At 41.5% G+C, this 13,243-nt stretch overlaps 1 protein-coding gene across 1 annotated transcript in view; it reads right to left on the bottom strand.

Moving 5' to 3' along the window:
- The window catches only part of LOC141503366 (putative P2Y purinoceptor 10), a 67,143-nt gene extending 55,493 nt beyond the window's left edge, over positions 1-11,650 (bottom strand). The window contains exon 1 of the mRNA XM_074208604.1: positions 11,495-11,650. Coding sequence (XP_074064705.1) covers positions 11,495-11,496 — 2 coding nt within the window. The 5' untranslated portion in view covers positions 11,497-11,650. The remainder of the gene's footprint in view (positions 1-11,494) is intronic.
- Between the last annotated feature and the right edge of the window lie 1,593 nt (positions 11,651-13,243).

Genomic DNA, 13,243 nt, shown 5'->3' with positions numbered 1-13,243 from the left:
ATCAACTATTAGTCATGAAAGAGGACTCTGACTGGCTCTGCCATATGACATGGACAGCCCACCTCTCCCCACTCCATGCCCACCACGTTTTTCCTTTCCTGGGGATAAGGGAAGGAGGAAAAAGAGGGAAGATATGGTGAAAAAGACTGAAAGATGGGGAGGAGAAATTGTTCCAAAATCCTTTTTTGATGGTATGATTTCAAGCTGGAAGAAACTTTAGAGACCAACCCAATCATTTTTGTAGAATAAACTGAGACCCATGAAAATGATCTGACCAAGGTCTAACTTCTACCTCTCCGTATGATCAAACCCAAGATAACTCCAAATTCAGTTCAAGACACACTACTGTACCTTAAGATTGGGATTAACTCCTTAACTTTCCCTCTTCACAAAATATCATTTCAAAGTCTGGTAGAGTTGAAATTTAGGTTCCAGATCACTCCATTTTACAGATGAACAAACTGATTCCAGGGCTATTAGAAATCAAAGAACCTTCATAATTTTACAATCAGGCATGGATTAGGATGTTTCTGCTGTTTCCTTCCCACAACAGGGGGTATTTCTTTATATATCTTCTAAATAGAAATACTATTCCTTTTCATCTTCCTTCTCTGAGCCTCTCTGGCTAGTACATATTCCACCATTTGCTGTTATTAATTCAGTCCTGTTCAACTCTTCCTGATCCCATTTGAGGTTTTCTTGGCAAAGATACTGGAGAGGTCTGTCATTTACTTCTCCAGCTCTTTTTACAGATGAAGAAACTGAGGCAAGTGGGGTGAAGTGACTTGCCCATGGTTACACAGATAGTGTCTGAATCTGGATTTGAACTCAGTTCTTCCTGACTCCAAGCCTAGAGCTCTATCTACCATACCACTAAGTGGCTTTGCTCACCCTTATCTCCATCTGTTTCTCTTTGACTTTATCTTTCTTTCAACATTTAGATATAGTCTGTCCTTATTCACATTCTGCTTTGTAAACTTACTAGCTTATGCTACTAGGCAAATAAATCTCTCTCTCTCTCTCTCTCTCTCTCTCTCTCTCTCAGTTTCCTCATTTCTAAAATGAGAGGCTTGAACTATATCAAGGTTTCTCAACCTTTTTTGTGTCATAGACTCCTTTAACAAACTGGCAGAAAACTATGGACTCTCTCAGAATAATGTTTTTACAATAAGTAAAGGAAATGCTAAATTTCAGTTAGAAATGAGTGTGAAAATAAAGATGAAAGTTTTTTTCCCATCCAAGTTCATGGAATCCCTGAAATCTATCCATGGATCCCTTGAGGATCCGGATTAAGAAATTGAAATGAACAATCTCTAAATTCCCTCCTAGATCTCAATTCTAGGCTCCTCAGACCCTAGAATTATATGATTCCTTTGTAATTCTACCACCCCATAGTACCTAGCAAAATGTTGGCCATAATCATAAATTCTCAGTATTTGTTAGGGGAGATGAGACACACAAACACCGATGGTGAGGTGGGAGAAAGTAGTGGTATATTGGTGAATGGTTACTCTGCAATTTCCAAAGCTCTTATGGTGCATTTGTGTTTTCTGAATTTTAGTTGATCTTTCCTGTAAGGCATTTGAAGGTAATAAAAATTCTTTAACAGGGTTAATTATTTAAAACAGGACCTCACAGGAAATTAATGTTAGCTAATCTCTTTACCAAAACAGAATAACACACATACATATTGATTGTATGACCTAGGAGACTTGGCAAAGGACCATCTAGCACAGTGTGCCCTCACCAAAGAAAGTGCTGTGCTCTATGAGCAAAGCAGAATAGAAGTAACTCAAAAGAAACTTGAGATGCACCAATTTAGAGAATCTACTCCAAATGTTCCCCATGAACTGTTTGTATCCAACCTATGGTAAAGCATTCTGAACTTGGCTTGGTCTGATCAGTCACAGGTGGATACCCTGTAACTTGACTCTAAGGTAGTGATGTCACTTTGGTCCTTTTCCAGAATGAAGACAACAACCAGAACCACATACATGAATGCATGCTCGAGCACACAATTTACAAATAATAAAAATATACAATACTCTTTTTTTGTAAATTACTAGCCAATTGACTTTTTACAGAATGCTTCCATTGATTTTTGCTGATCTCTTCTATCTATAACCATCTATGTAGTAATTCAGCCACGATTTGACAAATTGCATCTCAATATACTAACTCCTTTACCTCTGTATCTGTTGTCATTAGATATGATATATGATTTACTGTTAAACTATTTCTTACCCTCATAAAAATTATATTAATTTAACCTCTTTCAGCTTTAGCACTACTAAGACGTGCTAACTATCTTTTTAGCTTTATCTATAGTTGCAGGAACTGGAATAATATGGAATTCTATATAATTCAATTTTTTTCACCAGTCATCCATTATGAAGCTAGTTCTTTATAAAGCCAAGACTTGATAAATTAAAGTAATTTAAAATGCTTTATGATTGTTTCTGTCCAATGAGACATACGAATTCATGTGTCAAATTATATTTTCTATAACACATTCCTAGGAAGAGCAATACATTTATTATTTTTTATTAAATAGAATGTCTTTAAACTTATCTATGGTAATCAAATCTTCATTCTGAGATTCATGATATATAGTACCAATCTTTAAAATGTCCAAAGCTCATATGGTACATTTGGTTAATTTTTGTGTTTTCTGAATTTTAGTTGACCTTTCCTGTGAGGCATTTGAAGGTAATAAAAATTCTTTAACAATGTTAATTATTCAAAACAAGGCTTTGCAGGAAGTTAATGTTAGCTGATCTCTTTACCAAACCAGAATAAGAAGAATGCATGCCATACATTGAGGATAAATAGAATAAATTTTGCACAGAAATATTTTTAAATAATTTACTTATTTTACTTTCAAATGTTAAATTATCTAGTGATAAACGAAAACTATGTTTTAAATAGTTCCAAGAGATGATTTTAGGAAAAATTTCTAGCAAATTCTTAGTTACTTCCCAGCACTGAATTAGCACCATCTGAGCAAGATGCAATTTGATCAGTTTACAAATATTCATTATTAAAACCATAATCATTTAAAGTAGACAATAATGAACTGAGCCACTCTGCTGTGGTTAATACCAATTCTTTTAAAAGAAATAAATAACTTGGGGTGGCTAGGTGGCGCAGTGAATAGAGCACCAGCGTTGGAGTCATGAGTACCTGGGTTCAAATCTGACCTCAGACACTTAATAATTACCTAGCCCTGTGGCCTTGGGCAAGCCGCTTAACCCCATTGCCTTGAAAAATCTAAAAAAAAAAAAGGAAATAAATAACTTTACCTCTGTAGGCGCTGAGTGAACCGCCCATTAGCTATATTAACAACTGGCTTGGAAAATTTCTGAAAATGTTTCTGAAAAAAGTTTCTGAAAAACACGCCACTGGTGGAATAATATTATATATTTGAATGATTTTTAGGAGGATTCATCTGATCGGGTATGCAGGATGGACCAAGAAAAGCAAATACCAGAAGAAGGGAGAACAGTTAGGAGACTATTACAAATAGTTCAGGTCAAAGACAATACGTAATGATTGAAGTTGACCGGGAAAGGCTGATAAAGGAAAATAGGAATGCAAGAGAAATAAAGAAAGAATTTAGGATTTAAGTTGTGTTTGGACAGAGGGATGAAAGAGGAGTTTAAGATAATAGGATTGGAACTGAAATGGAACTAAGAGTCAGGTGAATAATCAGTTATTAAGGCCTTGTACTGTGAATTCAAAGGAAGCATCCCCCCACAATAAACAAACAAACAAACAAACAAAAGCAACCATCAATCCTTGCCTTCAAGGACCTTAATTCCTAATGGAAAAGAGGCAACATGCAAACAACTATGTAGATACAATATGTTTTGGTTTTTGTTTGTTTGTTATTCAATCAAATCTGACCTTTCCTGACCCTGTTTGGGGTTTTCTTGGCAAAGAAACCACTGGAGTGGTTTGCCATTTCCTTCTCCAAATTGTTTTACAGATGAAGAAACTGAGACAAATAGGATCGGGGGTTGGTATCCTTTGTTCTCAAAGCAGACCACAACATCAGGGAGGTGATGCCATGCAAGCACATGAATTGGATATGAGTGAGAGGGGGCTGTTCTAAGTCACCAACCTTAAGTTTCTCCTCTAGAGCCATCTGGGTCCAGTGGCCAGATAGGAATCAGGATGACTGGAGATGGCCCTGGATGCTGTGAGAGACTTTGGCCTTTTTAAGCTAAGGTCTTTCCCAGGGTCTCAGTTTCAGGCAACATCCATTCAGTGACCTTGGCATACAGTTGGTAAATATTTGTCTGAGACCAGATTTGGACTCACAATGAGTCTTCCTGATTCCCAGTCTAAGTGTTCTATCCACTGTGACACCCAGCTTCCCTCTATATAATACATGACATTTAAACATATGTCATAGGGAAGGCATAAGTATTGAGGTAGACACTTTGCAGAAGTTAAGATTTTAGTTAAGACTTGAAGCCATGAAAACCAGGAAGTGAAGATAAGGGAGCATGTTCCCTGCATGGAGGGCCACCAGTGCAAAGTCATAGTTGGAGAAAGAGACTCTTGTTTGAAAAATAGTAAGAAAATAAAGGTTACTGGATAGAAGAGTGAGAAGGAAACTACACTGCATCATCCATTCCAGGAATGCAAAGATGTACGCATTTGGTCAGAGCATCATGGGATATTGTGCTGAAGAGAACATTTGAGATCACAGAATCCAAACTCCTCATTTGACAGAGTAGGAATTTGAGGCCCAGAAATACTAGACTATCTCAAATTCACTTAGCTGGTAATGGACAGACTCATGATTCCAACCCAGGTCTCCCAACTCCAAAGCTAACACTGTCAAGATAGCGTGGACTCAACTAAATGGAAAGGGGGGACATGTTGTAAGCAACATACATTTTTCAGAGATTTAGACAAGTCAGAGCTGAGAAGTAAAGCAGTTACTTAGTGGCATATTCAGGACCAGTGTGGTAAAAAAGCAACCGAAACCCAGGGTAGCAGCAGGTGGGGGAAGCTAAGCCCAGTATGAAGGGTGAGTGAGTAGATGGGGGCAGGGATCTGAAAATCAAAGGGATACCTGGGTAGTTCCAAATACCAGTGAACTCAACCTCCCAAAGGCCTAGACTAGGACCAGGAGAGAAAATGAAGGAGATGCAAAGGGGAGGCTTAAATTCATACTCAAGGGACTTCTGGGGCTAATGGCTTCAGATCTGCCATTCCAGGTTAATTTCTAGCAATCGTAGCACTTGGATATCTGCATATCAGCTCCAGCTCCAGCTCCACTTGTCTCCAGTCAAAATTATTAGCTTTCTCACCTCTTTCTGATTTCTGTTGATCAGATGATTGCTTTCTCTTCCTCAAGCTTGAAACTGATCCTGTGATCCTATGGTTGGAGGGCCGTATGCAAATTACACTGACTGGAGTCAGAAGACTTGGGTCTGACCCCTAGCTTGACTGTTACTGTGTCTGTGATGACCAGATTCCTTCCCTTCTCCATCCTCAGTTGGACATGATCCCCTCCCAGTCCTATCTAACACTCCTTAAGGCATCTACAAATTAGAACCTCCACTTCCTTTCCTCCTTACTCTTTTCTTAACTCTTTGCAATCTGGCTTCTGACCTTATCATTCAACTGAAACTGCTCTCTCCAGTGTCACTAATGATTCTTCGTAGCTAAATCTAATGACCATCATCATCCCTTTGACTTCTCTGCAATCATTGATCCTATAGCTCAAACATTTAGCATTGCGGCTGTAATACTTTTGAGTGCTCCTGAACCAGATTACAATATAATCAGGAAATATTTAACAAAATAAATAAAAAATATGATCAAACACAGATAATGGTAATCTGTGAGTTTTCAAGTTAAGGTGCAGGAGCAAAGACCCTGTTTCTCTCTAAGCTAACCCAGTAGGAACAGTTGTCTTACTCTCCCCCACCCCCCCCCCCCCCCCCCGCAGTGTGGCAGCTGGGCAGGCAGGCTCAAGAGAGGAAGGTGTATGTATGGCTGTGGTTACTCCCCTGGGCCCATCAACACAGGCTGTAGCAAAAGTCTTTGTGTCAAAAAGCTGTCAAACCTCACCTGCTCACACAAGTCAACTTCATCTGTGGAAGTCACCTTCTCTCCCCTTTCTGAGCTGAGCAATGTGGGGCCCATTATTAGCCTTATCCTGAGTAGCTCAAGCTGGTCCCTCTGGGAGGGCGAGGGTCCCTCCAGACTCTTGGTCTGGCCTATGTAACCTCAGGCAGCTCCTGATGGAGGTTTGCCAGCTGACAGAAGTGGAGATAGTACAGCCCTCCCTGTGGCAGGCCAACTTCCCTGAATCACATAGATGACATTTCCTCTCTGGGTGCTCCCACCTTTCTTCAGGTCTGGTACACCTCAGCTCACCAGTGAACCACAGCTCTTGGGCCCCACTTCTTCTGACATTTTAAAGAGCTGGGGTGCACATGAGGGTGGAGGAAGCATGCCTTTGCAATGCTGTGGAGTTAGGAAGGGCTGTGAGTGTGGTCACCTCTGTGCTAATCCCAGCTCAGACATCATCAGCCTGCTGTGTGACCTCAGGTTACTTCCCATTTCTGGGCCTCAGTTCTCTGCTCTATAAAATGAAAGAGTTATACTAGATTAAGGGTCTTTAATCTGGGGCCACAGACATCAAGGTGTCTGAGACCTTGGAGGGTGGAAAAAAGAAGCTTTATTCCCATATAATTGATTTCCTTTGTAATGCTTTAAATTTTATTTTTTGTGTTTAAAAAAATGTGAATCCAAGAAAGGGTCTATAAAGGTTTTACCAGCTGGCCAAAAGGAATCAAGGCACAAAAAGACTAAAAGACCCTGAACTGAGTGATCTCAAAGCTTTCTTCCAAGCTCTCATAGGCTATAATTGCAAATATAACTGGTGTTTGTGGAGACAACACGTGCAAATTTAGAGAACCCACCCCAGGTGTTCACATGGCCTATTTGTGCCAACCTGTGGTAGAGTACTCCAAGTCTTATTGGTCTGATCAGTCACAGTCGGACACACAGTTACTTGTCTCTAACATAGTGATGCCATTTTGGTCTTTTTCGATAACGAAGAACAAGAACCAACCAACCAACTGTCTCTATGAAAAGAAAACTGTGGGAAAGGGAAGATGTCTCTTGTTCCTCCCCAAACTCAAATAAACATACTTTTTGGTAAAGGAAAAACCAGGCCCTAAAATGTCAATCTTTTCATATGTGGGCAAGTATCTTTATTTCTTTTCTTGGGAGCACACCTAAAGCCATGTCCCAAAAGCACAGAATTCGAGAGTTTGGGCAGGGTCTCAAGATTTGGAAAGGAGTCCTCCCTGAAGCACAGAAGACATCTAATGTCCATTAGCCTTTGCCTAGAAACCTCAGGGAAGGCATTCTGCTTTTTGGACAGCTCTGATTGTTAGCAAGTTGGGTTTGGGTTTACTTCACTTTGGGTTTTTTCCTATCAAGTTCCCATTTTCCCCTTTACCATTTCCACTCATTGCTTCTAGTTCTGCAAAAAGCCACATCAACCAGCTGAAAAATGAACACTTTGGTTGTATCAGTCAGTCCCTTATCTTCTGAAAATCAATGATTTTTTTTAACCAACTGCCTGGTAGACATGGGTAGCTTTTAAAGCAGCCAGTCCTCCTGTGGGCTCTTTCCAGAAACTTCTTGCAAAGGCAGATGGCTACCTGGGGGAAGTGGAGGAATAAGGATCAGACCCCCAGGCTCCAAGCACCTGAAATTCTATGATTAAAGCTTCATTCCTTTGGTTTAAGACACTTCCACATCAAAGAAGCTTCTGTTAAAATGCAAATCCTGCTCCCCCCACTGTACCCTATACTAAGTCCTTATCCAACACAACACTTTCTTTCCAACTTCTCTAATCCCCAACTCTTCATGGCCTGTTTCTACCTTCAAACAGAACCTAGACTCTCTGGACTTCAAAACTAAACAATTACACTGGTCCTTACTCTACCTTTCTTGTTCCTATCCAATGTCTCCCCTTCCTTTCACTGTCAAACCCCTTGAACTCTAGACCCAGGGCCTCCCCAGCCCCTCCAGTATGCTTTCTCTCCTTCCTTGGCATCTGTAATTCTTTATGTTCCCAAATGAAATAATTTTCTTTCCTCCTAAAACTGGCTCACCTTCCCATCAACCCCCTCATCAAATGTAAAGTCCTGGGCTGGGATACAGAATGGGGTGAGGTGGGGGGGGGCTGTTTCTGTTTTTGTCTTCATGTTCCCAGGGCCTAGAACAGAGCAAGAAGAGCACAAGGAGAGCCCCATTGCATCAGTGTTGGCCAAACTGAATCCTCTGTCCTCTGATCTCATCTTACACTGAGAGCATCCAAGTGTTCCAGGTTAGCCTCATGACAGTCATCTGTCTAGATCAGATCTCTCTCTGGTCCCTGTTGTTGCGTCCGTTGAATATCTCTTAGAATTATTTGAATCTTTTGGCGCTTGTGGTCACTGCTCTAGTTCAGTCCCTCATCACCCAATATTACCACAACGACCTCCCCAACTTCCTGGGCTCTCTCCTCCAAGCCAGAATGACTACCACTAACAGATGAATTGGCCTAAAACCCTGCTGTCATTGAACTATAGATTTACCCCGCCATCTTCTGTAGCCACTTCTAACTCTCCTGTCAGACTTTCCTGCTTCAATTCCCATCTAACCAATGTCCTTTTATTCTTCAATATATCACACACATTCATTCCAGCTTCCAAGCCTTCCTTTCTATTTTTCTCCTTTTCTTCCCTCCATCTCATCCCTAATGACTTCTCTGACTCCTCCAAACTAAGCTGAATTCCCTCTTCTTGGAACTCTGGTATACTCCCAGTTGGCACCACTGACGATGCTGCCTCATTGTGCTGGGACTGTTCCTTGTTGATTGCCACTTCCTCAGCTGAACTATGTGGTCCTTGAGGGTCAGATTGTGACTGATAATTAACTTTATAGCTCCCCAGAAATGACCACCAGGTTAGATCTATCACAAATGAGAGACAGGAGAGTCTTCAGAAGATATAGCAAGGATGGGAAGGAGGAATGAATGAGTTGGGTTATGGAAACTTGAGGCCAGAGACTGTGGAATTAATAAAGAACAGTAGGAGGTAGGAAGAAGATCAGCAATAAAGGATTTAGAGATGGAAGAGACTCACAGGAATCACCTAGTTCAATGACTTAATTCTGTAGATGAGGAAACTGAGGTAATGAAAACAATAATGGCTTATCTAAGCTTACACAGAGAGTAGAAGAGCTAGGATCATATCCCAGGTCCTCCTATTCCAAATCTATTGTTCTCTTCATTACATTATTGTTGAGAGAAGGGACACCATTAGATAGGAGGTCCTCTAGGAGGTGGGTTATGGAGGAGATCAGGAAGCAGGTCACCAAGGAAACTACAGTCTTCCTGATGAGTTACTTCTTTGTATCCAAAAGTCAGCTGCCTGGTCTTTATGGAGAAGTGGTGCTATTCTTATGTAAGGGAGAAAAGGCCTTCTTTTAGGCTGCCATACCAGTTGGTCCACAACCACTGGGCAGCTCCCAAGGAAATCACTTCACATTCTATCTTGTCTAAGGCAAGATTGGGGGAAGTCCCATGTCTGCTGCCACTGCTAAATCAATAGTGGCCCTAAATAGATTGTTATAGGGCTCAGGATACCCCAATCTGCTCTTCAGACAACGTCTTCTGAAGCATTGGCACAAGGTGGGGTGGTGGTGGTGGAGGAATGGAGCTGATAATAATGGAGAGGAAAATAAATGTATACGTATGATTTAAAGTTCTTCCCTTATTTTAGCTTTGATTTATTTTTAGGTTTTTGCAAGGCAATGGGGTTAAGTGGCTTGCCCAAGGCCACACAGCTAGGTAATTATAAAGTGTCTGAGGCCAGATTTGAACTCAGGTACTCCTGACTCCAGGGCCGGTGCTCTATCCACTGCGCCACCTAGCTGCCTCATAACTTTGATTTTTTTAAAATATTTTTTAATTTATTATTTATTTCTAACATTCTTTTAAAAATTTGAATTTCAAATGTACTCCCTCCCTTCCACCCCTCCCCTTCCCCATCCACTGAAAAGGCACACAATACATCAATTATCGATGTGAAATCATGCAAAACATATTTCCATATTAGCCATATTTCAAAAAAGGCAAGAACAATAAAGAAAGTGAGAAAGTTAGATTTCAGTTTGTACTCAGAACTCATCAGTTCTCTCTCTGGAGGTGGATGACATTTTTTCATTAGGAGTCCTTTGGAATTGTCTAAGATTATTGTATTGATCAGAGTAGCCAAGTCTTTCCCAGTTGATCATCAGTATAACATTGCTATTATGATCTCCCATTTCTCACTTCACATTGCAGAAGTTCCCTGATTTTTCTGAAATTATTCTACTCATCACTTCTTATAGAATAGTCTTCCATCATAATCATATGCCACAACTCATTCAGCCATTGCCCAATGGATGAGCATCCCCTCAGTTTCCAATTGTTTACCACTACAAAAATTTAGCTCTGACTCTTCAAACTCACCAAATATCAAAATCCAAAGCCACAAAGTCCTACCCATACTTGGCTAAAGATCCTCAGCCTCTGCTGAAAAATTTCTTGCAAAAGAAATCCCTTCCACTTTGGGATAGTTCTAATCACCCCACCCAAGAATCACCCTAGACATTCTTGTGCCCTGCTGGGGATCAGGGTGATCCTATAGTCCCAATCCAGCCTCTCCCAGTGAAGCCCTGCCTACCCCAGGTGGATGATTTTTTTACACACGTATTGAAAGATTGATTTTTGCCTTCTCCCAGCATAGGCTTGGCCTGAAGTCTGCAAGCTAAGGTGAGCAGCCCATCTGGCAGAATTCCAGTGTCACTCCCATCCAAGGGATGTTGACATGGAAACAGGTAGTTTGAATCCAGATGGTCCCACCTTGCCCAAGGCAGAGTAGGTGGGGATCTCTGAAAGGGGGTAATTTTCGGGGCTGGTAAGCCTGGCTCAAAAACATTTCCCCAACACTCCCTGAAATTCCACCTATTAAAAAGTTTGTCTGGGCCTTTTCAAAGGTAAAATGTCCCTGGAGGGTTTAGCTTATTAACTTTAGATGAATTAGTTCCTAACACCTAGGATGGATGGGGGATAGGGAGGAAGAGAAGGTAAAAGGAAGAGGATTTTTTTGCAAGACAGGGGCACTTTGGTGAATGGAAGGCCATAGTGAGGGATCCTATAGGGGAAAGCAATGGAAGCAGGACAGCAAAGACAGACTTGGAGGTTTCCAGTTTTTCTGAAGGACTAGCCCTGGAAAGGATGTATGAAGTCTTCCTGGGACAACAATGTGGCACACCTATCCTATAAGAACGTGGCCACTGTATCTATTAAAAGAGGGGCACTCACTATTGTACTGTTTGCCTCAGGAGGTTATTTTAAGAAAAACAAAAGTGCTATAGAAATGTGAGCTATTAATATCACTTCTTCTTATTGGAAACATCTACTCACATTTAGATAGTATTTTCAGAGTATAGAAGCATGAATTATTGTAGAATGTCAGAGTCAGAAGAATCCTTAGCCATCAGCATCTAGAAGAAGGAAGGTGACTTGTTCAAGGTCCCACAGCTGGTCTGGAACAGGGACAGCACTAGAACATGCATCCCCTGGGGCAGACCTCTTTACACTACCCAAAGCTACATCAGCAAAGCCTTTTCCTCACAGCAACCCTAAGAGGAAGAGAGTTCTTGTAGCTTACAGATAAGCATCTTACAAAGGAGGGAGGGAAGGTTCAGAGAGGTTAGTTCACTTGCTAAGGGCTAACTAGTCAGTAAGTTTGAGAGGCAGGATTCAAACTCGGGGGTCCCTCACATGCCAAGTCAAGGCTTCTTTCTACCACATCACAATGCCTCCAACCTAATTGACCTTTCATCACCTCTTTCTCCTCGCCTGAAATGGTAATGTCTGCTTGCCTAAATAAAGCTCATTCCTGCTTCCCCTTTGAAAGCATCAGTTGGCAGATAGACCTTGACTTCCTGTTTTGAAGAGACATGATTTATTGGCTTAGAGATCTCAGTGGAGCCACAAGAACATAGCCATGGGGTGACAGTCCTCCCCCTAACCTAGCAACATTCCACACCTGCTCCCAAGCTTCTCTGAGGCTAAGTGAGCTGAGAAAGGGTGGGAGCTGGGGAGGTGGGGGGAGGTAGGGATGGGGGCAGGGAGGAAAGAACTGAGATGGCTGGGAAGGAAAGAATAAGTAAATCTCATGGGCTGGATGTTTGGTTCCCTGGTCTCATTGTTCCCCAGCTGGGAGCTATCCCCTCCCTCTTCCTCCCTGACTTCCCTCCGTCATGCCAATCCCAGTCTTCTCCAAAAAGATGGATCAGATCTGAAAGCCTTGGAGCTTTTTCTCCATTTTGGATGCATGTTGTTCTCTCCCTTCCTACTGCCATCAGTGTCTCTCACTCCTATTGCTAAGAGCCCCTCATATTTCTGAGGCACTTGGTTGCTCACTTCCTCCTACTTCACTACTTCCACACCCATGCCAAAGCAGCATATCGTGTAATGGAAAGAAAAACAAAAAAGGTAACTCCTCTTTCTTTCCTATGCATTGTGGGCAAATCACTTCCCCTCTCAGAGTCTCAATTTCCTCCTCTGGGTTTCCTCTTCTGTAAAACTGGGATCATAAGATTTGTGTTACTTTACAGAGTTGTTGGGAGGGAAAAGCTTTGGGGACTTAGGACAAAGCTTGGAGATATGAGTGGGATTTGATGGGGTTTGAAGTTTATCAGGGAGAACCGGCCTCCTCTTTGCCCTGGGAATGCACCCTGCTTATAGACAGAATAGATAACTGAATGCATGGTGTGATTTCAGTGGTGTAGGCCTGGTACCCTAGACCAATTATCTTCTCTATAATCTCTCCTGTTGCTTGACCCAACGATACCTGTTTTGGGTGATAATAGGCTTTTTCATTAGCTACAAGGTAACCTTAAAGTGTGTATGTTTGGGGGTGTTGCTGTTGATCAGGTTTGGGGAATAAAGGTAATAATATAAGTCAGATGGGTAAAAGACAACACCCTAGACTCCTTTCCAGTTAGTTAAGTCAAATAACTGTGTAAGATTCAGCCCCAGATACTAAAAGCTAAAGAAGATTTTATCTTAGCTCAGAGGCACCCCAATGACATTTGCTCAGTTGCTTCCTTAGCTAGGTGTGGTAGCCTATGCCAACCTATCTTTATTAGGGAGAGTTTCATCGAG

The sequence above is a fragment of the Macrotis lagotis genome, chromosome X (assembly GCF_037893015.1).
Source record: "Macrotis lagotis isolate mMagLag1 chromosome X, bilby.v1.9.chrom.fasta, whole genome shotgun sequence".
Classification (NCBI taxonomy): domain Eukaryota; kingdom Metazoa; phylum Chordata; class Mammalia; order Peramelemorphia; family Peramelidae; genus Macrotis; species Macrotis lagotis.
Note: the sequence above shows the minus strand (reverse complement) of the source record. Positions and strands in the feature narration are given on the sequence as shown.